This window comes from Neomonachus schauinslandi, chromosome 4 (genome assembly GCF_002201575.2).
Source record: "Neomonachus schauinslandi chromosome 4, ASM220157v2, whole genome shotgun sequence".
In the NCBI taxonomy this organism is placed as follows: domain Eukaryota; kingdom Metazoa; phylum Chordata; class Mammalia; order Carnivora; family Phocidae; genus Neomonachus; species Neomonachus schauinslandi.
In genome coordinates, this window is record NC_058406.1 from 154,395,091 (window position 1) to 154,421,286 (window position 26,196).

At 39.4% G+C, this 26,196-nt stretch overlaps 1 protein-coding gene across 22 annotated transcripts in view; it reads left to right on the plus strand.

The window, feature by feature from the left end:
* Positions 1-1,941: 1,941 nt before the first annotated feature.
* RIMS2 (regulating synaptic membrane exocytosis 2) overlaps positions 1,942-26,196 on the plus strand; it is a 595,628-nt gene continuing 571,373 nt past the window's right edge. For all 22 annotated transcript variants that reach the window (XM_021688297.1, XM_044914274.1, XM_021688308.2 and 19 more), the window contains exon 1: positions 1,942-2,117. In XM_021688297.1, coding sequence (XP_021543972.1) covers positions 1,942-2,117 — 176 coding nt within the window. The remainder of the gene's footprint in view (positions 2,118-26,196) is intronic.

A 26,196-nucleotide genomic window follows, 5' to 3' on the forward strand; every position in this document is an offset into this window, starting at 1 on the left:
GAAGGCGGTGGCAGCCACTGCCATTCTCCCTCAGCTGGTTCTCTGTATCTTTCACTGAATCCATCTCTGTGCCTCTAAAAACAGACGCAGACGTTAACCTGATCCCCTCGCTTCTCTGCCTCTTCTCTCTAGACTAGGCCCCCCAGGAAGGGCCAAATAGACCGCAGCCCTTGGCCCAAGCTCAGGCTCATTCTCACCCACCGGATTATCCTAGCACCCTCACGGCTTCCCGGCTCCTCTTCATCCTCACACCTCTCCCAGACAAACCCTAACTCCCCCAATCTCATATCCCTACTTCTCTGCGCTCTCCCACGTTGTCCCCTCAGTACCTCTCCACACATTCTTGGCCAAAAGCCCTCCGTTTTCCAGAACTTCCTCATCCTCCCCTCCCCCCCCCCCCCCTCCCGCACAGGGTTCCTGGTCCTCGATATCACCTGCACTCCCTACTTGCTCATAGCTCCCTCTCCCTCCTTTTAAGGAACCCTGGCGAGCCCCCTCACCCCCGGCACCCAAGGGGACCCTCCTTCCAGGACCCCACCCATGACACCTCGGGAGCCCCTCCACGCACTCACTCTTACACCTCCAAGCCCGACACCTGGACATCCTCTCCCTTATTCCGAACAGTTCCCTCCTTTCTAAAACCAGAGGTGCCCCCACTTCCCAGTCACACCCCATCTCCTCCCCTGCCCCCAGGCTCCCACTCCTTTACCGCCCGACCCGACCCCCAGGGCGCCCCCATCTACCAAGGCTCACTCTTCGCCCCGACTCTCGACTCCTCAGGCGCCCCCTCACAGGCTCTCGTTCTCCAGCGCCCCCCGAAAACTCGCTCCCCACCCCCCCTCCCCGCCCGCCCCCAGCCCACAGGTCGCGCTCGGGAGGGGTGCTCGCCGTGCCCTGGCCTGGGCGGCCGGGAGGTGACGCGGCCCCCGCGGGAGGAGCCCGGGAGGCGGAGGGGCGGAGGAGGCGCTGGCGGCGGCACCGAGCGGCGGCGGCAGCAGCGGCGTAGGGAGTTGGCCCTCGGCGCCGACTCCAGGGAGCCAAGGGGCGGCGGCGGCTGAGGGTCCGCCAGCAGGCGCGTGATGAGGGAGCACCAGCGCCCGACCCTGCTACGCGTCGGAGCTCGTTCGGATCCGGGCGTTGGCAGCCGATGGGCCCCGGGAATCTCCGCCGCGAGCCCTTGTCATCCCTTCCTCGCTTTCGCTTCTCCGCTCTAGCCCGGAGCGGTCTCCGGCGGCCGTCCTCGGCCCCGCGGCCCTTTCCCGGCTGTTTCTGGAGGGGTCCTCCCTCCGCGGCGCTTGGAAGCCCAGTGACGCGTCAGTCGGCGGGACAGCTGAGCTGCTTCTCTGGGAAATTAGCCCCTGTGTCCTTACTACCCTCTCGGCTCCCGCCCCGGCGGCCCCTCCGGCTGGCAGGACGCTGCCTCCCAGCGCCTGGAGCGAGTCCCCGGGACTCCCCCAGGGGGCTACTTCGCAGCTTACCCCTTTCCCCTCCGCGGCGGCGCGCGCCCCCGCCGGACACACTCGCGCCCCGGCCGGCGCGCCGCCCTCCCGCCCGCTCCTTCCAGTCACCCCACCCTTAGCCGTCCCCGCCACCTTACTCCACCACCCTCCCCCGCCGCTCCGCGCACACCGCGTCCCGGCCCGGCCTCCCGCTCTCTCTGCCAAACCGCTCACTTGCCAGCCCTTCGCCCCCGGGAAGAAGAAACATTTCCCGGAGCGCACTCCTCAGCCCTCACTACCCCCGCGCTCGCCCTCTCGCCCACCCCCCGCCCCGGCTCTTTCTTTCCTGGGGGAGGGGGGCTGTCGCCTCGGATTGAAGGCCATTGATTTGTATGTATTTGTCCCAGCGCCGGAGGCTGCTCCAGCCGCCCGCGCGGGTGCCGCCGCCGCCGCCAGTGGAGTTGCCTCCCTGCTTCCCTAGGGTGGTTAAGCTCCACCAAACATGTCGGCTCCTGTCGGGCCGCGGGGCCGCCCGGCTCCCACCCCGGCGGCTTCTCAGCCGCCCCTGCAGCCCGAGATGCCCGACCTCAGCCACCTCACGGAGGAGGAGAGGAAAATCATCCTGGCCGTCATGGATCGGCAGAAGAAAGAAGAGGAGAAGGAGCAGTCGGTGCTCAAGTAAGGACCCGGCTCCATCTTCCCGCCTCCCTCCCTACCCTCCGCCCCCACGGCCGCTGCCCTGCGGCCGCCTGCGCGCCGGGGATCGCCGCCCTCCCTCCAGCCGGCGGCGCCTGGGCCACGAGGGTTGCGGCCGGCGCCGGCCGCCGGGGCTGCTTTCGGGGTGTCAGAGTGCGGGGGTGTGTGTCGGGGAGGGAGGGCGCCGAGGCCGGTTGAGATGAGGATGGCGAGCCCTTGGACGCTGTAATTTTCCCGGGCGTCCTTCCGGCTTCCCTCGCGGGCCAGTTGGGCTCCAGGGCCCCCACGGGGCTGAAGCTGAACCCAGGCTCCGCGCGTCCCCTCTCCCTTCCAGCCGCCCCCGTGCGGAGGCAGTGACTGGGGCAGTGAATCCAATATGGCCGTGCACAGGTGCTCCCCGGCCGGGACCCGGGCGAAGGCGCGCCGCCGGAGATGCGGGCGCAGCCGGAGCGCCTCGTCCGGCGTTTCCGCAGAGCGGCTCTGCCTCCAACGCGGAGACGAGCAGAGCTGCCCATGGTCGCTGCGGGCAGGAGGGCGGCGGTGCAGGCGAGGGGCCTAAGCTCTGGCATGTCTCGGGTGGGTGTGCGGCCGCCGCCATCTTCCAGCTCCTCCCCCTCGGCGGGTTCTAACACCCTGCACTCTGCTGCTCTTTCTGTTTGCAACTAGTAAATCTGTTTAATCCTGAAGAGACTCTGAAGAGCCTCCCTTTCCTACCATTACTGCAGTTTGGGATGCTTCCTACCTTGCGAAGTTCTAGTACTCGTGTTCATAGTGTAGGCAGCCGGGATTTTGACGAGGGTGGGATAGTAAAAGCAGCACCCAGGCATCGGTTTAGCGCTGTGTAACTTCAGCACCAGGGAACTGTCCAGACAAAAATACAGCTTTGAGACTCCTTTTCTTTCAGTCTAGCAAAGAGATTTGTTTCTACAGGTTTGCTTTTAAATGTTTTATGGGCATTTGATTTCTCAGTTACTGTATGAAAGAGATTGTGCAGAAGACGCGTAACCTTTTTATGTTTTTCCAACTCAACTTTTTTCTTTTTACTTGAAATGAATTATGTACTAAGAGATTAACTTGTACAGTTTATATGTTAAAGGTGGGATGGTTCTTCTGCGTGTTATCAAATACACTTTTCCCATATTCTCCACAGAAACACACAATTGAAAGAGTAGAGTTCTCTATGAAGGAACTAATACATGACCTCTAATCATGTAAATTTTAAAAACAGGTTGTTCAATTCAGTATTCTTTAATACATTTATAAAGAAACAAGTTTCTGTCTATACATATATATTTTCATATTTCAATGAAAAATACTATAAATTGTGGTAACAAATGTATCAAATATCTGAGAAAAATACAATTTCTCAAAAAATATTGAAGCGCTAAGAGAGCAAATGTTCCTGACATATTAACTGGAATAAAGAAGAATTACTTTTTCAAAGCTAATTTCTGGGTTTGGAGACTTGTTTGGGAATATGATTTATTAGTAGGCTTGGGAAATGAAAAATGGTTAAGAGATTAAGTAGCTTATTTTAACTAATGGAGGAATAAAGCATTATTTTTAAAAGCTTTATGAGCATTCTACTCACTTTGCTTTAACTGTATATACTGACAATACCAAGCTTTTGATAACTTAGAGTGTGATATTCAGATATATGAATCTATACTTTTTACTATAATTGCAATAAAATTAGTGGTGCCAAAATGATGTCAAATAAAATGTAGTTTTATTTCTTTGACCCACATATTTAAATGTATAGTGTGTTTTTATTTCTTTGTAGTATGCTAAATCGTAGTATTTACTGGCTAGTTCACTCTTGTGCTGATATATAGAAATGTAAACCAACTTTTGAATACTAAATTAAGCATTACTCAGAGTGACCAGTATATTACATTAGGAAAATGTTGTGAAAGGTTTTTTTCACGTAGGTATATTATATACATTACATTTCTATGTAAACCTACATACTATGCAAATACATATAATGTTCATGCATTCATAATTGCATAGTTTAGGTAAAAACATTCTCTAAACATACACTCATACAGTCTATGAAATTACATTGATGAAAAATCTGTTCATATTTATTTTAAATATCTTTTTGCATTTCTACCTAATAGTCTTGGAAGGAGTCATACCTCAAAGTGGCCTACATGGTTTCAGAATTATTTTTATATTCATTTTAACAAGAAGTTTTTTGGAGGTTAAAGCATAAAACATTTAATTTTAAATGTTGTTTAAAAATATTTTTGGCTTTTGTAATAAAGTAAGATGAGGCAAGGAAAATGAGGAAAAGAATAGACTTTATGATAGAATTATAATAAAGATAGTTTTGAAGAATTTTATAATTTATTAAGTAATATTATATTGGGTATTAAGTTATAAATACTATGTATAAGAAAAAATAATACTAATATTCTTCAATGATTACTATTTCTCATTAAGTTTTAGGGACTGTTCATCCGGTCAAGACTATATTATCCTTTGTTTTTCTTTAGTGATGTCCATTTAATTGCATGTTAACATCTATTCTGAGAGAAGGTCATGGGCAGAGAGAAGCTGAAAATCAAATTCATGTCTGCTGCTTGTAACAACTATATTAGAAGATAAGTTTGATGTGTGAAAAACTGAAACCATTGGATGAAAATATTTTCATACTAAGTATTCATACAGAGTGCGATGTGCATACCAAAGTACATCACAAGATGATATGTTGGAATACAGGAAGAGAATATTAAAACTTCTATTTCTATTTGAAAAAGAAATTGTTTTACTGATATTTAATATATAGTTTGACAATATTAAGATACATATAATTTGTGAATAAATATGCACGTATTAAGAAGTTCATGCCTGAGATATTTTTAATGAGAGAGGTGAGCAATCAAAGGAGATTGAGACCACTATTGAGACCATTACTATAGTAATCTCTCTCTGTGGGAAGAGATTAATTAAGAACTATTTATATTTAATTATTAGCAATTTCTTCAAAGCCTTGCTGAACATCCACATACTCAAGAAATCTTCTGTCACCATCAAGTAATTTCATTTTACATGGAATTGAGATACTAAGTTTGGAAGCATTTTTATATCTCAGTAGATCCCTCAATAGATCAGTAATTACTTTTTTTATCCTTACATGAAAATCCTTTTATAGTTTTAGTTTTGATAACTCAATCTACTGGTAAAATCTATAATGTGCTTTTACTTATTAATATTTTTAAGTCTTGTCTTTCAAGATTGTAAGCTTCTTGAGGGCAAGAATAAAAATGTACTCTTCTTTGAAGTTTCTGTTTTGCAGCATCTTTAACACCTACACATATTAGGTACCTAATAAGTAATGTTGCTATGACTTGTGGTAATGTTAATGAGGCAGATTACAAATTTTGTTGGGAAAATGAAGAATAATTTCTTTGAAATTAAAGCATAATTTATTAAGTTTGTATTTTTCAGTGAGGTTTTGTTGTTGTTGTTGTTGTGGTATTGTGAAAAAAATGCATGAGAAAAGCAAAACCACTGAAATCAATAGAAAAGTATTCATTCAGTAAATATTTATTGAGTTTCTACTAGTGCATATTATAGTCTTTCAGATGAGTTTTTTTTATATCAAATTAGAAATTATGTTTCTTGATGTATAAATTATCTTTTTATTCTTAGTTTGGATTTTCTGTTAATGTCAAAGAGATAATTTACTCCCCAAATAAAGGAAGACAATGAGTAAAAGTTTCATGATAGATCAGAGTGACAATTTAACTTACATTTAAAACATAGATGAGCAGTTCTAGATTTTTAAAAATAATTTAAGAGTATTTTTCAAAGTCAATTTATAAGCTTCTTTATTTAATGGATAATATATACCTATAGTACAAAATTTCTTAGCTGTGTTTTTCCCCAAGCTAGAGGCAACTACTCTTGCCAGTTTATTGTATACCATTCTAGAAATATTCTATATGTAGGAGTAGATATGTGTGTACATCACACATATGTATGTGTATGTGTGTATGTGTGTGCACACAGATATATGGATGTATATGTGTACATATAAAAAACACAAATGTGTACTGCAGTTTACTTTTTAGGAGATCAGTTCCACACCCATTAATATATAGTTTTCTCATTCATTTTAGTGGCTGCATAATATCTCATTTTGTGAATACTCTGAAATTTCTTTAACTAGAACCATATTTTTGGATATTTAGGTTGATTCTAATTATTTTGCCATTAGAAACAGCACTGTGATAAATATCTTTGTACATATATCATTTCCTATGTGTGTGAATGTATCTTTGGAATAAATTCCTAGAAATGCATTGTTGGGTCAAAAGGTCAGTATATTTTAAATTTTAATAAATATTGCCAAATTTACTTTCATAGAATAAGTATGCATAAGTGACATAAACTAGGGAGACTCCTACATCCTTTCCAATTCAGTATGTGATAATCTTTGCCAATATTTTGGTGAAAAATATGCCATTGTAGATTTAATTGAAGTTTACTTATTATCAGTGAGGCTGAGAGCCTTTTACATTTGTTTAAAGTCTTATTTTTCTGTTGGTCATTTTTAGTGATTTGTAGAAGCTCTTTTTATTGTCATTTGTTTTATGACCTTTTTTTATTGGTCAGGATTTTTTTAAAAATGTGTTCGAATTTATTACTTTTTTTATGGCTTTGAGGTTTATGATGTAGTTAGAATGATCTTCTTCATTCTCATATTTAAAAAACTACCATATTGTCTTCTTAGAGCTAAATGAAATTTTAAGAACAAGGCATGTCAAATAATAGATGCAATTTAGGGCGCCTGGGTGGCTCAGTTGGTTAAGCGACTGCCTTCGGCTCAGGTCATGATCCTGGAGTCCCTGGATCGAGTCCCGCATCGGGCTCCCTGCTCGGCGGGGAGCCTGCTTCTCTCTCTGACCCTCCTCCCTCTCATGCTGTCTCTCATTCTCGCTCTCAAAAAAAAAAAAAAAAAAAAAAAAAAACTTTAAAAAAAAAAAAAAATAGATGCAATTTAATCATGAAGACTTTTAAATAAAAATCATTATTGTACACGTAAATAGCCATGGCCATTGTCAAAAATTGAAAACCTATAGTTTCTAAGAATTTAAAATGCATTCTAAAACATTAATTGGCATTTTATGAGACAGTACGTAATAAATTATATATATTCTGTATTTTAAATTAACTAGGACAATTAAATAATATCTTTTTGTTGACAATATATGTTGATAAGGAACTAGTCATACTGTGTGACAAAGAGAGAGGTAATGGAGGCAAGTGTGAGGGACCAGATGGATTTTGACTTGAAACCTTATTTTACTAATTAATAACTGTAAGGTCTTACTTATGTTGTTAAGCACTCTGAGCCCGTGTTTCCTCATCTCTGTTATCTGAATAATAACGCCTACCTTGAAGGATTGTTGTGATCAATATAGACTAAATGTCCTGGCATAAGTAGGTGTGCAACGAATAGTTGTTATTAACTGATTATAGACAACAGTTTCTAGGCCTTAATATTATTATAGCATTCCTGGGTGAAATCTTACCTTTTTTTTTTTTTAAATTGAGACGTTCTCTTCCTTGTCTACTGGGAAGTTAGAAGAATACCTGAAGATTTTTAAGTGACTTCATTAGTTATCTAGAAGGTCAGGGAAGGTGATGAATTGGAAGCAGTTTCCACAGCAAAAACCATTCTTAAAGAGTCTGAAAACTAAGGGGTAGTAGTGAAAATAATACACCAAATTATTGGTTATCGGCAAAATACTGATTGTTTTGGGTGAATGTGAGGAAACTAATTTGTGCAGATTACTCTATGATTGTCCTTAGATTTGCCTGGGATCAATTTTTTACTCTACTAATAAAAATATATATTTATTTATTTGTCTTATTCATATTATATCTGAGAACTCAGAGAATCTTATCATGTTAATGGATTCTGAAGAATTATTACAGTTCAGAGTGCTCTTCTCCTTTGCATTTCTTCTCAGATGCACACAATCTTTGTATGACTGCCTCTTTCTCATCTTTCTGACCTTAGCTTCAAGTTTGTGTTCTTGCCTCTTTCTTAAGTAGGTTCTCTTTCTTCTTTTCTACATCTTTAATGTTTCCCCACTTATGCTTATTAAAATTTACAATTTATTTGTTTATGGTCTGTCTACCTTGCTAGATTATAAACTCCCAGAGAGCAAACACCCTGTCTGTCTTGCTCACTATTTCAGTCTCTGCTTCTAACCTAACACAATGCTTTATGCATAGTAGTACTCAAAATTATTAGTTGGGTGAATGAATGAAACATTGGGAATGAGATACTGTGTTCATTTAGGTACTCATTCCTTTCAAGGTGAAATTCAATAATCGAAAAGAAAAAGGTTTGCTTAGGTATTAGTGCCCTTATTTTTGAAATCAACTATAATTTTTAAACATATGTCCAATTTTGCTTATATTGCTCGAAGCAAACTTACAGTATTTGTGTATGATTGCAACTCCTCTTTCTTTCAGATTAAGCACATATCTGTTTTGACTAGAAACCAGAAGAATATTGTGATATGTCATTTTGAAATTTTAATTTGTTTAATATAAGGAATATTTTGCTTTAAAAATTATTACTTTAATTTGGAAGTGTTTGTAAATTTCCAATGTGCTTGAAGAATGAAACTCGACCATTCTCTAACACCATTCACAAAGATAAACTCAAAGTGGATGAAAGACCTCAATGTGAGACAGGAATCCATCAAAATCCTAGAGGAGAACATAGGCAGTAACCTCTTTGACATCGCCCACAGCAACTTCTTTCAAGACACATCTCCAAAAGCTGGTGAAACAAAAGCAAAAATGAACTTTTGGGACTTCATCAAGATAAAAAGCTTCTGCACAGCAAAGAAAACAGTCAACAAAACAAAGAGGCAACCCACAGAATGGGAGAAGATATTTGCAAATGACACTACAGATAAAGGGCTGGTATCCAAGATCTATAAAGAACTTCTCAAACTCAACACCCAAAAAACAAATAATCAAGTCAAAAAGTGGGCAGAAGATATGAAAAGACACTTCTCTGAAGAAGACATACAAATGGTAACAGACACATGAAAAAATGTTCATCATCATTAGCCATCAGGGAAATCCAAATCAAAACCACATTGAGATACCACCTTACACCAGTTAGAATGGCAAAAATGGACAGGGAAAGAAACAACAAATGTTGGAGAGGTTGTGGAGAAAGGGGAACCCTCTTACACTGTTGGTGGGAATGCAAGTTGGTACAGCCACTTTGGAAAACAGTGTGGAGTTTCCTCAAAAATTTAAAAATAGAGCTACCCTATGACCCAGCAATCGCACTCCTGGGTATTTACCCCAAAGACACAGATGTAGTGAAAAGAAGGGCCATATGCACCCCAATGTTCATAGCAGCAATGTCCGCAATAGCCAAACTGTGGAAAGAGCTGAGATGCCCTTCAACAGATGAATGGATAAAGAAGATGTGGTCCTTATATACAATGGAATATTACTCAGCCATCAGAAAGGATGAATACCCAACTTTTACATCAACATGGATGGGACTGGAGGAGATTATGCTAAGTGAAATAAGTCAAGCAGAGAAAGTCAATTATCATATGGTTTCACTTATTTGTGAAACAAGGAATAGCATGGAGGATATTAGGAGAAGGAAGGGAAAAATGGGGGGGGGCGGAATTGGAGGGAGAGATGAACCATGAGAGACTATGGACTCTGAGAAACAAACAGGGTTTTAGAGGGGAGGGGGGAGGGGGGATTTGGTAGCTTGGTGATGGGTATTAAGGAGGGCATGTATTGCATGGAGCACTGGGTGTTATATGAAAACAATGGATCGTGGATCACCGCATCAAAAACCAATGATGTATTGTATGGTGACTAACATAACATAATAAATTAAAAAAAAAATTTCCAATGTGCTTCACAGAGCTGAATGGTAAGTGATGTACAGAATATTTTGGATAGAAACAATTCTCCCCAGAGACAGACAGTTGGAGGCCAACCATAATCATATGAACACATTGAAATATAAAGTGTCATGAAAAAACACAATAAAGGTGTTTTTTTTTAAATCTTTTTTTTTTAAGATTTTATTTATTTATTTAACAGAGAGAGGCACAGCGAGAGAGGGAACACAGCAGGGGGAGTGGGAGAGGGAGAAGCAGGCCTCCCGCCGAGCAGGGAGCCCGATGTGGGGCTCGATCCTAGGACCCTGAGATCATGACCCGAGCCGAAGGCAGACGCCCAACGACTGAGCCACCCAGGCGCCCCAATAAAGGTGTTTTTAGTACATCATGACCATAGTAAAAAATATATCAGACTAATCAAGTGAGAGTGTTGTCTCTTTGGTATTGTTAGAGGGTGTCAGACATTTTGTCCTTTTAAATTCTTTTTTTTTTTAAAGATTTTATTTATTTATTTGACAGAGAGAGACACAGCGAGAGAGGGAACACAAGCAGAGGGAGTGGGAGAGGGAGAAGCAGGTTTCCCGCTGAGCAGGGACCCGATGCGGGGCTCGATCCCAGGACTCTGGGATCATGACCTGAGTTGAAGGCAGACGCTTAACGACTGAGCCACCCAGATGCCCTACAAATTTCCTTTTTTGTATATATTCCTACATCACCTAGGGAATTTTGGAAATGTGAGTGTAGTTTAGGGAAATATAGGAAAGATATTAGCTGTGGAATGACATTGTGGTTGGTGAAGATTCTGTTCCTCTTTATATTAGTGAGTTATTGCAGATTTCAGTGTTGTGTTATGAGAGAGAGATAAGTTTTGTTGGATTTTGTGATGGGCAGTTTCAGAAATAGGATTACAAATAGGATTATAGAAAGGGAAAAGTTAAGAACAGGTCTAGACCCAGGAATGATACAATATTATTTTACCTACTTCTCTCTAGAACTGTTGTTACCCGCCAAAACTGTGGGCAACTAGATAGTCTAAGGCTAAGAATGGACAACTTTTATACAGTTTATGTATTATGAACATGTATTATATCTATGTTATATATACATGTCAAAAAGCTCTAATTTGTATTTTCCATATCATATAGCATATCATCTGGCATTTAGAGTTAAGAACTTAAATACAGTTTATAGATTGTAAACATTTAACATTCTTACGTAACACACACAGAATTTGGTAGGTTCTGCTAAACAGAGATGCTGGTTAAATGCCCTTTCAGGCACAGGAGGAAGATGGAACTCTCTATGCACTTAGGCAGCTTTTTTTTTCCCAACTAAGTTTATGTTTAGCTGTAAGGGAAAAATAACTTAGCAGTTTCGTGCATCCTGCAACTAGGCTACTGAGATGCTAAAACTGGAAAAAAAGGTTTATACTAAACAATATAGCTAGATAACAGAATAACCATAATGGTGGTTTTGATAAAGGGTTTGCTTCTCAGGCACATATATGAATAATCTGTTTCATCATACATCACATCACACAGAATTCCTTTTGACTAAAAGCTGAAAGAATTAATGCTTTTATTTGCACAATTTTTTTTTTGTAAAAAATGAATTTTGTAGTGGAAATAGCTAGGTTTTCATCAAAGATTTACATTCCTCTTTCACAGAGTTGTTGCTGCCCAGCTGCCCAGCCCTGGACTACTTTTTCCAGCTTTCCTTGTTTCTAAATGGGTTCATGTTCTGGCTGATGACTTAACCTCCCCTACCCCCGCCCCCCCCCCCCCCCCCCCCCCCCCGGCATTAGACTTTATATCAATAAGAGATACATTTCTGTGTTAAGTCACTGATTTTAGGAGTGTATCTGTAACTGTGGCTATCTTAAGTAATATCAATTCCCTTATTATCTATTACTTATTTAACTCTGGGAAAGCTTTACTCAGCCATCAGAAAGGATGAGTACTTACCATTTACATTGATGTGGATGGAACTGGAGGGTATTATGCTGAGTGAAATAAGTCAGTCAGAGAAAGACAGTTATATGGTTTCACTCATATGTGGAACATAAGGAACAGGGCAGAGGACCATAGGGGAAGGGAGGGAAAACAGAATGGGAAGTCATCAGAGAGGGAGAAAAACCATGAGAGACTCAACTCAAGGAACAAACTGAGGGTTGCTGGAGGGGAGGTGGGTGGGGCGATGGGGTAATTGGGTGATGGGCATTAAGGAGGGCACGTGATGTGATGAGCCCTGGGTGCTGTACTCAACTGATGGATTGTTGAATGCTACATCTGAAACTAGTGATGTCCTATAAGTTGGCTAATTGAATTTAAATTAAAAAACAAACAACTTTGGGAAAGCTTTAAAGTTCCCATCTGCACTGGTCGACTCCAGAAATACTTCCGTGGTACTGAACTTTATTACCACAGGTTGATTTCTCTTTAACAATTGTCTGGTCTAAGCTAACTTAAGTCTTAACTCAGCCATAGGATTCTTGAGTACAGAATTTACCAGGAAGGGTCTGTTCTATCTGCTTGGTGACAACTGGGCTGTACCCCAACTGGGGATTTGTTATTGAGTGTGCAAGAAGGTACATCTACTGAATCATAAAAGAGATACTTGCTCTGGAAGCAGATATAGGACACAGACTTCATGATGAGACAGAAAAATTTGCAATCCTCCGATCTATTTTAGAATAAACTGAAGTCTCATGTTAGAAGTTTTGCAGGTTGAAGGCTATAATGGTTAAATTCCATTTCTGAACTAAAGGTTAGGAAGGTTTATAAAATTGGAAGTGAATTTTATAAGACCAGAAAGAGATCTAGTTGAATGTCGTTGAACTTTTATTACTGCATGTTACTTATTTTTTCATTCACCTGTGTAGATCTACTCCTACTCTACGACTTTTCCCTCACTTTGCTGTATACAGTGGGAAGCTGACCTCTATGGATTGCACCAGTGGGCTCTCTTGGTTCTGACTTCTAGTTGGGTTCTGTGTCGTGAGATATTTGTGGTTTGGAGGGAAGGAGGACAGTGAGGTCATATTATTTGTTCCCAGGGTTCCTTCAGAGCAGGACTTTGCAGTTGGTTGTGTCTTTCTACTGAAAACAACAGTTCCATCTGCTGGCCCTCTTAGTATAACTACTTTCTTCTGGTTCTGGAAATCGCTTTTCACTGTTGCCAGCCCCCCCATACTGCTTGTTGGTTTCCTTAAACATCGCCCACACCTTTGTAAAATAGTCTCTTTATTAAACACTAGTTATGCAGTTTGGATATGCCATCTGTTTGCTGGATACACTGTGGTTCAGTAAAAATTTATTGGGATTGTGAATGTGAATGGACCATGACCTGAGGTATTCACAATCTACTTTCTTCAGTGTATCCACAGTAATCTTTTAATGAATCCCTCTGTATGTCATGTTCTTTAATTCTTTTTTTTTTTTAATTCTTTGATTATGCACATGCCCTTACTCTTTACCTGGTGAGCAGTTTTGTGCCCACCTCCATTGCCCTGAAGAGATACAGTCCTTTGATACATTTGTTAGCTGTCTCTTCTCTCAATTGTTATAGCATTTTGTACATAACTATTTTATAATGTTTCTGATATGCAACAGTAGTTACTAATCTCTACTTTCTCCTTGGTATCGTTGGTTTCTTTGAAGTCATGGGCCAAGTTTAATCATCTTTTTATGCTCAGGGCAGTACCAGGCACGTAGTTGTTAGCCAATAAACATTTGTTAATAAAGCTTGGTGTGTGTGTGTGGGGGGGGGGGGAGATCATTCTAATTTCCTTCTTCTCCCTCAGCTCTCAAATATAATCAGTTACCAAATCCTGTCATTATTATCTCCCAAAGATCTTTGAAATCTGTTGCCTCTCCATCTTCATTATTGCTTCACTGTTTCATGCCTTTATTATATTTTCCTTAATTATTCGTTTCTAAATAGGTATCTCCACTTTCAGGCTCACCTCCTCTAACTCAACTTCCATAATACTACAACACTCTAATACACAAATCTATTTTAAAGTCATCAATATTCATCAGTGCCTCTCCACTGCATTTACTATACAGCCTAGATGTCTAGGTGTGTCACAGAAGTCCTTTTGTGATGTTTTATCAGTCTTTATATGCTGGTAGTCTTTCATGGGAAGCACTCCACCTGTTTTGGTTATATTGAAGTGAAGTTAGTTCCCTATTTTTTTTAAAATCTTCCATCTATAGTTTAGCATATACTGCTCTCTGTGCCTAGAAAGCGCAACCCACTTTTCTCTGGCTAAGTCCTACTAGTTCTTTCTTTTTTTTTAAAAGATTTTATTTTTAAGTAATCTCTACACCCAATGTGGGGCTTGAACTCACAACCCTGAGATCAAGAGTCCCATGTTCCATCGACTCAGCCAGGTGCCCCTAAGTCCTACTACTTCTTTTTTTTTTTTTTTAAGATTTTAATTTATTTATTTGAGAGAGAGAGAGAGAGAGCATGAGAGGGCAGAGGATCAGAGGGAGAAGCAGATTCCCTGCTGAGCAGGGAACCCGATGTGGGACTCGATCCTGGGACTCCAGGACCATGACCTGAGCCGAAGGCAGACACTTAACCGACTGAGCCACCCAGGAGCCCCAGTCCCTACTACTTCTTAACTCAGATTCATCTCAGGTTTCCAGCCAGCTGAAAACTGGGTTAGATGACTCTCCTTTGTGTTCTCGTAACCCTTATTGCATAACTCTGTTATAACTCTTACAACATTAATACTCAATAGCCAACATGTACTGGATGCTTATTGTACTATTAATATGCTACACTATATATGCATTATCTGATTTCAGCCCCTACACAATCTTATGAGATACTTAACTATTTTCTCATTTTTATGGATGAAAAAAATGCAGACTCAAGTTGTATGCTCAAAGTTTTCAGTAGGGAGCCAGGATTTTAGCCTAAACAGTCATACTCTAGAATTTGCACTTTTAATAACTACACTTTATTATATTATAGTTATTGTCTTACTTTAAAACTCTTTTCTAATAGATTTTGGAGAAAGGACTGTCTTTGCAGTGGGTGGTCCATTGTGAATGGATATAAATGTTTTTTGAATGAATAATTAAGCCTGGCACTGCGTAACGGTGGATAGGAGCTGATACCTTAAGAAGTGATTATCTTTGGAATTTAGTGGACACATTTGCAAGAAGTTTCATTGTTACCTCTCTTGGACATGAGAGCTATTGGTTATGGTGCATGGATTAATTAAACTAACAATCAAGCATATGTTTTTAACAATACATGAAATCAGTGAGGACAAAATATAATACCTACTTCAGAAGTTATTATGTGGATTAATTGAGTTTACATTTGTAAAGCTCTTAGAAGAGTTTCTAGCACATAGTAAATACAAATGTTTGTTAAATAAGTAAGTAGCTAGAAGAGGAAAGCATTGATAACTATAGAGGATATCAGTCCAGTTTATCATCAGTAAATACTTTTATGAACACTCAGTTTTTTAATTCCTGAAAGAACATTGCTACTTTCTTTAATAAAGTAAGACCTAGATCTTCCAAGGTTTAAATAGTATTCTTTCTATTAGCTTTCTAGTACTAACAAAATTAGAGGCTTGAAACAACACACATTTATTATCTCACAGTTCTGTGGGTCAGAAGTCTATCGTGGGTCTCATTGCACTAAAATGAAAGGAATTGGCTGCATTTCTTCCTGGAAGCTAGAGGGGGGATGTTTCCTTGCTCATTTGGATTGTTGAAAGAATTCACTTCCTTGAGGTTATAGGACTGAGTTAGATCCCTGTTTCCTGATGGCTGTCAGCCGGATGCTGTTCTAATGTCCTAGAGTCTTCTTTCTGGTGCTTGCTCATAGCCTCCTACGACTTGGAACCAGCCATGGGGTGTTGAATCTTTCTCCTGATGCCATCTCTAGCCCTTCTGTCATTGCATCTCTCTCTGCCTATAGGAGGGAAAGATTTTTCTCTTTTAAGTACTCATGTGATTAGATTGGGCCCACGCAGATATTCCAGAATAATCTTCCCATCTTAACCACATCTGTAAACTCCCTTTTGCTGTATAAGGATATGCATTTACATGTTCTTGGAATTTGAATGTGAACATCTTTGGGAGGCCATTATTCTCCTTACATTTTTCTAGTAAGTGCCACTAGATACAAGTTTGGATATATTTTTTTATAAAGTAGACCTTGTACTACTATTGTTTTTTTAAAATATGTTTGTATTCAATGATACAAATTCCAAAATGATATCTCTGAAGTAATATTTTATAATGCACTTTTCCACGGGTTTATAATACCTTATTTCCCTCAAATCACTCACAATCTGCTCTTCATTTTTTAATTTATTTAACAATTTCCTCCTGAATGAAAATTTTGGCTTATCTGGAGTTGGGGTAGGAGGATTAGGGGCAAAGAGTGTGAATTATTCTGGGCTCTATACAGAAGGAGAATGTATGTACTCTTCCTAAGTAGTCATTTTAGTTAATACTTGGATTTATTTTTATAGAGGGAGGAGTAATTTTGCCATATGATTAGGTAGTGAGGAGTTATTGAAATGTTTCCAAATGCAGTATTTTCATTATCTGATAGTCATTTTTAAGATTCAGCATAAACTTTATTCACAGTATGAGTAAATAAAGATTTGGACTTAAATCTTTTGACAAGATTACGGTTTCTCTTGCATGTTTGGTCAAAGAACCTTATCTTACCCTGCAATGAGTGTGCCTTCATGTATTTTTTTTTTTCTTATAATGATTAGCTAAGAAGTCTGAATGAATGAAAAGATACAGTGTATATTATGACAAACTTTATGTCAGTGTTTAAAATATAACTTAGTTTATATTATAACTTGGTTTAACTTAGGCAATAGAACATTAAAAGTAGCTATGAAATAAAGTAGAAAAAGAACCCAAGGTTGTCCTTCAAAATCACTAACATAAATCCATGTCTCAGTATATAGTTGTATATGTTAGGATAGACTAGATGTCAGAGTCCAGTCAGGAGACAGAAACTACAGTAGTAATTTGAACAGGAAAACTTTAATATAAAGGATTATTAACCTGTAGCTGGGAGCAGCCACCTCTTTTAATGCTGAGGCTGAGTACCCAAGGAAGGAACAAATTTGGAAGAGATCCCTTTCCCCCAAGGCTAAAGCTGAGATTCAGCCCTTGTCAGAGGGTGTGGCTATGGCCCAGGGAGCTGCCACACGCTGGGGCAGGCAAGCTGGAAATCATCTGTGAGGGTGTTGGTAGGGCTTGCAGAGAAGCTGGCTGGAGTTCCCGGGGAACTCGCCGGGAAGCCACCTATGGGGTGCCTGCTGGGGTGCTACTGAAAGTGACGGAAAGATGCCCACTGGGGTGCCAGGGAAACATGCTAGGAGGGTGAATGCCACTGGTGTCCTGGAAACTCCTGGCAGCCAGGAACACAGAAAATAACAAGGAAGCATCCAGAACCAGAAAGAGAAGCCCCTTCTTCCTTTAACGCTGCTCTGGCTCCCTCTGCCGACAGAGCTTCACACTGTGCCAACTGGTGAAAGACAAATGGCTACCGAGTCCAGATCCAGTATCACAACAGGACAAAGAAGGGTGGATTTGGGGCTGAGAGACAGTAAATTTATAAATTCATAAACTATGCTCTCCCTAAATATCAGTAGCTTAAAACAATATAGGTTTGTTTCCTTTTCACACTGTATGTTTTCTCTGGGGCACTTTGGGTCTCTGTGTCATCCTCATTCTGGGACAGGCCGAGGGAGAAGCTATCTGGAACACTGAGAGCAAAGGAAAAGAGAGACTGTGGTCAGCTGCAAGCTGTCTCTTCAAGTTTCCTCTCAGAAATATATATAAAAGTTGTGCTCACATTTCACTGGCCCAAGCAAGTTCCTGACTGTGCTTCACTCAGGGTAGAGTAGTACAGTCCTACCATGTATGGAAGGAAAATCAAGAATGTTTGTCGAAAAATATAATTACTACAAGATGGACAGGATTGGTAATAGAAAATTTGCACTCCCTAGGATAATTACTTATATTTCTCCCTCTGAATTTTTTTTTTTTTAAAGATTTTATTTACTTATTTGACAGAGAGAGACACAGCGAGAGCAAGAACACAAGCAGGGGGAGTGGGAGAGAGAGAAGCAGGCTTCCTGCGGAGCAGGGAGCCCGATGCGGGGCTCAATCCCAGGACCCTGGGACCATGACCTGAGCCAAAGGCAGATGCTTAACGACTGAGCCACCCAGGCACCCCCTCCCTCCGAAATTTTATCTGCTTTGTAGTTTTAATAAATTTTAGTGAAAAGTAGCATCAAAATAAAAGTTGATGGTGTTCTTAACTTCTGGGTCAGGAACCTCAAACCAGATCGTGAACTTAGTCATTTGTATGAAACAGTGAAGCTGTAAACAATTTAAGCAGCAGGAAATATATTTTTTTGAAGGTTAGATACAGACTTTATTTTTAAATTTTGCATTAAAAATTTTACATTAACTTATGCTGACATGATGTTACATGCAGTGTGAAATGTCTTTATGTAGAGAAAGGTTTTTGGTATTTTTATCATAGGGTTAAAGTGACACTATGTAAATGAAAGTACCTTTGAGTTATAAATCGCTATAACATGCTAATTATTACAATCACAATAGCCATCAATGTTATCATTATAATTAGCCATTTAAAATAATATTTATTTATTATTTTTTGATGGTCTTTTTTTTTTTAAGATTTTATTTATTTATTTGACAGAGAGAAAGAGAGTGAGAGAGGGAACACAAGCAGGGGGAGTGGGAGAGGGAGAAGTGTCCCAGGGAGCTGCCACACGCTGGGGCAGGCAAGCTGGGAGGGAGCCTGGTGCGGGGCTCGATACCAGGACTCCAGGATCATGACCTAAGCCGAAGGCAGACACTTAACCACTGAACCACCCAGGTGCCTCTAAAATAATATTTAAAGGAAAGAATTGAAAATTGAATTTTGCTGCTGTAGGCTCATTTAAATAGATCAGTATTGGGGTCTTTATTGATCTCAGATCATTTGAATTTTTATTAAAAAGATTTAAATGGGACTGTTGCCAGAAGGAGGTTTACACATGAACAATCTGATCATGTCACTCTTTTGCTTAAAATATCTGTGTCTCCCCATTGCTACCTGCATGTAGCCTTTAACTGGAGTCCTTCCTCTGAATGATAGTACACACAAATGATGAAAATTATTTTCTTACTTCTCCCAGGATGGGTATATAGCTACTACCATACTGGGATGCATTAGAGATAAATTAATTTGTTAAATACAATGGATGCTTTAGGACTTTACAGCATAATTCTCTTTCAGATTTCCGGTTGATGAAGGCTGGTGAGAGTATACAGTTCTTAGCACGGCAAACAAGACCTGTTGTGATCTGTCCCGTTTACTATTTGTAGGCTTGTTTTTTCCCCTTCTACCATATATTTTAGGTGACTAGTTACATTCCTTTACTTAGTGATTCCTAACCTCTTTCATGTCATGCTACAGACAGAAAACAATAATAGACATGTATGTCATGTTGAGGTAAACTGGAAAAGATTTGGGGACATCTATATGTGATTTTGTGAAAAAAATAAATGACATTTTCTCACCACATTAATAAAACAAAGGATAAGAACCATATGATCCTTTCAATAGATGCAGAAAAAGCATTTGACAAAGTAGAATATCCATTCATGATAAAAACCCTTGACAAAGTAAGGTTAGAGGGATCATACCACAACTTAATAAAGGCCATATGTGAAAAACCCGCAGTTGGTATCATCCTTAGTGGGGAAAAACTGAGAGCTTTTCCGCTATGGTCATGAATAAGACAGGGATGTTCACTCTCACCACTGTTATTTAACACAGTACTGGAAGTCCCAGCCTCAGCAATCAGAAAACACAAAGAAATAAAAGGCATCCAGATCTGCAAGGAAGAAGTCAAACTTTCACTATTTGCATATGACATGGTACACTATGTAGAAAACCCAAATGGCTCCACCAAAAAATTGCTAGAATTTACGAATTCAGTAAAATTGCAGGATACAAAATCAGTGCACAGAAATCTCTTACATTTCTATACACCAGTAATGAAGCAGCAGACAGAGAAATCAAGGAATCAGTCCCATATATAATTGCACCAAAAATCATAAGATACCTGGGAATAAACCTAACCAAAGAGGTAAAAGATCTGTACTCTGAAAACTGTGGAACACTGATGAAAGAAATTTAAGAGGACACAAAGAAATGGAAAGACATTCCATGCTCATGGATTGGAAAAACAAATATTGTTAAAATGCCTATATTACCCAAAGCAACCTACACATTTAATGCAATCTCTATCAAAATACCACCAGCATTTTTCACAGAGCTAGAACAAACATCCAAAAATTTGTATGGAACCACAAAAGACCCCAAATAGCCAAAGCAATCTTTGTAGGCATCACAATTCTGGACTTCAAGTTATATTCCAAGGCTGTAGTGATCAAGACAATGTGGTACTGGCAAAAAAACAGACATGTAGATCAATGGAACAGGTTAGAAAACTCGGAAATGAATCCACAACTGTATGGTCAACTAATCTTGACAAAGCATAAAAGAATATCCAATGGAAAAACGAGAGTCTCTTCAACAAATGAAGTTGGGAAAACTGGACAGCAACATGCCAAAGAATGAAACTGGACCACTTTCTTATACCATACACAAAAATAAATTCCAAATGGATAAAAGACCTAAATGTGAGGCAGGAAACCATCAAAATCCTAGAGGAGAACATAGGCAATGACTTCTTTGACATTGGCCGTAGCAACTTCTTACTAGATATGTCTCCTGAGGCAAGAGAAATAAAAGCAAAAATGAACTACTGGGACTTCATCAAGATAAAAAGCTTCTGCACAGCAAAGAAAACAATCAACAAAACTAAAAGGCAACTTACGGAATGGGAGAAGATATTTGCAAATGACATATCAGATAAAGGGCTAGTATCCAAAATCTATAAAGAACTTATCAAGCTCAACACCCAAAAACCAAACAGTCCAGTTAAGAAATGGGCAGAAGACATGAATAGACATTTTGCCAAAGAAAACATACAGATGGCCAACAGACACATGAAAAGATGCTCAACATCACTGATGATGAGGGAAATACAAATCAAAACTACAATGAGATATCACCTTACACCAGTCAGAATGGTTAAAATTGATGATACAGGGAACAACAGGTGTTGGCGAGGATGTGGAGAAAGAGGAACCTTCTCACACCTGTGTTTGTGGGCATGCATACTGGGGCAGCCATTGTGGAAAAAAGTATGGAGGTTCCTCAAAAAGTTAAAAAATAGAAGTACCTACGATCCACCAATTGCACGACTAGGCATTTACCCAAAGGATGCAAAAATACTGATTGGAAAGGATACATGCACCCTGATGTTTATAGCAGCATTATCAACAATAGCCAAATTATGGAAAGAGCCCAAATGTCCATTGACTGATGAACGGAAAAAGAAGATAGTGTGTGTGTGTGTGTGTGTGTGTGTAATGGAATATTACTCAGCCATAAAAAGTGAAATCTTGCCATTTGCAGCGACGTGATGGAGCCAGAGAGTATTATGCTAAATGAAGTAAGTCCGTCACAGGGGCACCTGGGTGGCTCAGTTGGTTAAGCATCTGCCTTCAGCTCAAGTCATGATCTGGGGGTCCTGGGATTGAGTCTCACATTGGGCTCCCTGCTCATTGGGGAACCTGCTTCTCACTCTCCCTCTGCCGCTCCCCCTGCTTGTGTTTTCTCTCTCTGTGTCAAATAATTAAAAATCGCAAAGAAAAAGAAATAAGTCAGTCACAGAAAGACAAATACCATATGATTTCACTCATATGTGGAATTTAAGAAACAAAACAAATGAGCATGGGGGAAAAGAGAGGAACACCAAGAAATAGACTTTAGACTTAGAGGAAAAAAATCACATTTTCTATTATATAATTATAAGCAAAACAAAATGCAGGCTATTATGGAAGATAATAAATTTTGAATTGTAAAAACTTTTAAATAATATTCTTCAACATCTAAAATGAGAAACTTAGCTGGCTTCTATGAGCATACTTTTTATCACATTTATATACTTATTTTTGAAACATATATACATAATTCCTGATCAAGACTGTTTAATGATGATCTCTTCAAATTCTTGTTGCTCACTATTGACAAGAAACTGTACAAGTAGTTGGTAGCAAACTGCAAGAAAGAACTTCTTTTTCTTTGGTTGATGGAAATTCCTTTTATGCTATTAATCTTGAAAATTCACTCTCTTTAAATTTTACTTTAGTGGTGGTAACATTTAACTGCTTGCTCTTCCTTTTCTTTCATTGACAAATGTAATGTTGGAATTTCTTCCCATGTGAATGGATTTCAAATCCAATTGAAATTTAAAAATATCAATTTAATAATAATGTTGATATTCTTCTTCAAGCATATACAGTACTCTGCTAGCCTTAATTAGGACTCAAATTATAACATTGACTGTCACTGGTGAATCAATTTAACTTAATTTTTATGAAGCTGAACTATTGCTTTGAACCTGTAAATTTTGTCATACTCAATGTGTTGCACAGTTCATGGAAATTTTTGATTGGGTTCATCTAGGTGTTTGAAACTGTCACTTAAATGAGCCATTTTTTAAAGCCAATTACCAGGCTTCAACAAATCTATAAAGTAAGAATCACTCACAATGTCAATGCTTATTTTTAACCCAGAAACTTTAAAATGAAAGCTTCCTTTTGAATAGACAACGCACTGAGGTATGGAATAGCAGAGAGTAGTATTCTGAACTCATTTATCTCTATAAAGCCAAAAGCAGCTTGGGATTGACTAGATTCTTCATTTTGAAAACATTATTTAATGTGGAATCTATATCTATAGGCAAGATTTTGCATTTAAGACCTTCTCTGGAACAAGATAGTGTTACTTGAATTTCAGTTTTTTCCAGAATAAACTCTGGTTGTAGAAACTTTATACTTTATACTTTATACTTTTTTGTTATAAAATTATACAGTATTTCTATAATACTTTGTTTCAAAATCTGGTACTTTTTTGCAGGACAAATTACATATTTTTTTGTCATTTCTCTTCAGGTGCTATAATGTCAGTTATTAACTAGATTACTAACTGTAGATTCATTAATCTGCAATGAAACTTTTAGTAATTTTCTTGACTAGAGTTGTCTCTATATCCCCTTACATGCCATCAGTACACTTACTAATAATATTGTTGAAAGTGTCGTTCATTCTCTGTCTCCTTTTTCTCCTTTTTGATTTATTGATTTAAAATATAGTGTTGCCAGTTTTTTTTAAAGGATTTTATTTATTTATTTGAGAGAAAGAGAGAGCACATGGAGGGGGGAGGGGCAGAGGGAGAGGGACAAGCAGATTCCCCGCTGAGCAGGGAGCCTAATGCGAAGGCAGACACTTAAGTGACTGAGCTACCCAGGCGCCCTAATGTTGGCAGTTTTTATGCAAACTGATAAATAAGCAGTTCTGCAGTTGTGCTTTGTTATTTTTCACTTGCAGACACTTTTTTTTAAAGTTTATTTATTTGGGGTTCCTGGCTGGCTCAGTTGGGGGAGCTTGTGGCTCTTGAGCTCCAGGTTGTGAGTTCGAGCCCCATACTGGGTGTGGAGATTACTTAAAAATAAAATCTTAAAAAAAAGTTTATTTATTTAAGTAATCTCTATACCCAGCATGAGGCTCAAACTCATGACCCTGAGATCAAGAGCCGCATGCTCTTCTCGCTGGCCAGCCAGGTGCCCCTTCATTTGCAGATGCTTGAAAAAGTTAAAATCTTTTGCTTTGTGGTCAGGTACTGGCATTGTTTATTTGGCCCCATTGCTTTGTGATAAACTTTTCATGCAGTAAGACATTTTGTTGAGAAGAATTATCAGGGTATGGGAATCCAAATTTGAGATCCTTATTATATTGCTTAACTAGTGATTTAAATTTTTACTTCAATAATTAGTTTTCAAAAATTCACAGTTGCACTGATGCTAGAAGAAAGCATATCTTATGGGTGCCTTGACATTGGTCTTGGCATTGAATTTTTGGATGTGACTCCAAAAGCAAAAGTGACAAAAGCAAATATAAACAGGTGGGACTACATCTAACTGAAAGCTTCTGTATAGCAAAAGAAACCATCAATAAAATGAAAAGGCAACTTACTGAGTAAGAGAAAATATTTACAAATCATATATCCAATAAGGGGTTAATATCCAAATATATAAAGAACACAACTCAATAACAAAAAACCAAACAATTTGATTAAAAAATGGGCAGAGGAACTACATACACATTTTCCCAAAGAAGTCATACAGATGGCCAATAGGCACATGAAAAGATGTTCAACATTACTGCATATTAGGTAGTTTCAAATCAAAACCACAATGAGATACCACCTCACACTTGTTAGAATGGCTGTTATCAAAAAGACAAGAAATAAATGTTGGAGAGGATGTGGAGAAAAGGGAACCCAAGTACACTGTTGGTGGGAATGCAAACTGGTGCAGCCACTATGAAAACAGTATGGAAGTTCCTCAGAAAATTAAAAATAGATCTTCTATATGATCCCACTATTCCACTTCTGGGTGTTTATTGAAAGAAAATGAAGATACGAATTTTAAAAGATATATTTAATCCTGTGTTCATTGAAGCATTGTTTACAATAGTCAAGATGTGGAAACAACCTGTGTCCTTTGATGGATGAATAGATAAAGAAGATGTGTGGTATACACACACACAATATGGAGTGATACTCAGCCACCAAAAAGAAATCTTTTTTTTTTTTAAATTTCATTTATTCATTTGACAGAGAGAGAGACAGCGAGAGAGGGAACACAAGCAGGGGGAGTGGGAGAGGGAGAAGCAGGGGGAGTGGGAGAGGGAGAAGCAGGCCTCCCGCCGAGCAGGGAGCCCGATGCGGGACTTGATCCCAGGACCCTGGGATCATGACCCGAGTCGAAGGCAGACGCTCAACGACTGAGCCACCCAGGCGCCCCCAAAAAGAAATCTTGTCATTTGTGACAAATGGATGGGTCTTGAGGGTGTTATGCTAAGTGAAGTATGTCAAACAAGGAAAGACAAATACTGTGTGATTTCACTTTTATGTGGAATCTAACAAACAAAAAATAAAACAAAACTGAACTCATGGATACAGAGAACAGACTGGTAGCTATCAGAGGGGAAAGTGTGAAGGGGGTCAATTGTATGGTGATGGATGGTATCGAGACTATTGTGATCACTTTATAGTGTATACAGATATTGAATTATTATGTCGGACACCTAAAACTAATATGATGTTGTATACCACTTTTAACTAAAAAAAAAAAAAAAAAAGCCAATAAGAACAGAAAGGAAGACAAAGGAAAGAAAGAAAAACAAACAAAAAATTGACAAAATAATTTACATTCTAATAGGGACAATCGAGATGGTGATGCTGATGAGGATTATGATAGCAGTCATACAGACTTAAATGCTAGAAAAATGTGAAAATGAGGGCAAATTAAATAAAAATAAATATCTTCCATACCTATATAAAACAAAGAACTTCACCAATAATAACCCCACTGCGACAAAAGTAATAATTAGACTACCTGAGATAATCCCGTGGGAAGGCAGGGAGAGGGGCTACATGGTGCCACCTCTACAAAACCATATATACTCTGTACTCTCTAGAAGAATTTAGAAAAAATAAGTATTCTCTTGTACATGTTTGTTTGCATGTAACATTTTCCAATTATAGCATACAGTATAGAAAAAAGAATAATTTTTTTGGCATAGGTATTTATTCATTCTTCTTTTAAATCATGTGCCTTGAGTGTCTGACATATATGAGCCCCTGGACTCATTTAGGAAATGGAGAGGAATAGGAGATAGTCTCTACCTTTGAGTTGCTCATAAACTCGTGGGTAAAAATCATGTAAATAAATAGTAAAATACATGATAAATGCTTTAAAATAGGTATTTATCAATTGTCGAGCTGAACAAGGGAAAGGGGTGACTATATGAACGTGGAGGATTTAGAGGGAAAGGTTGTATAACCAAAGAGAACATTTCCTGGCTTTGCAGGAAAATTATAATTCCGTATGTGGAGGGGTAGTGCATTCTAGATATGTGCAGAGT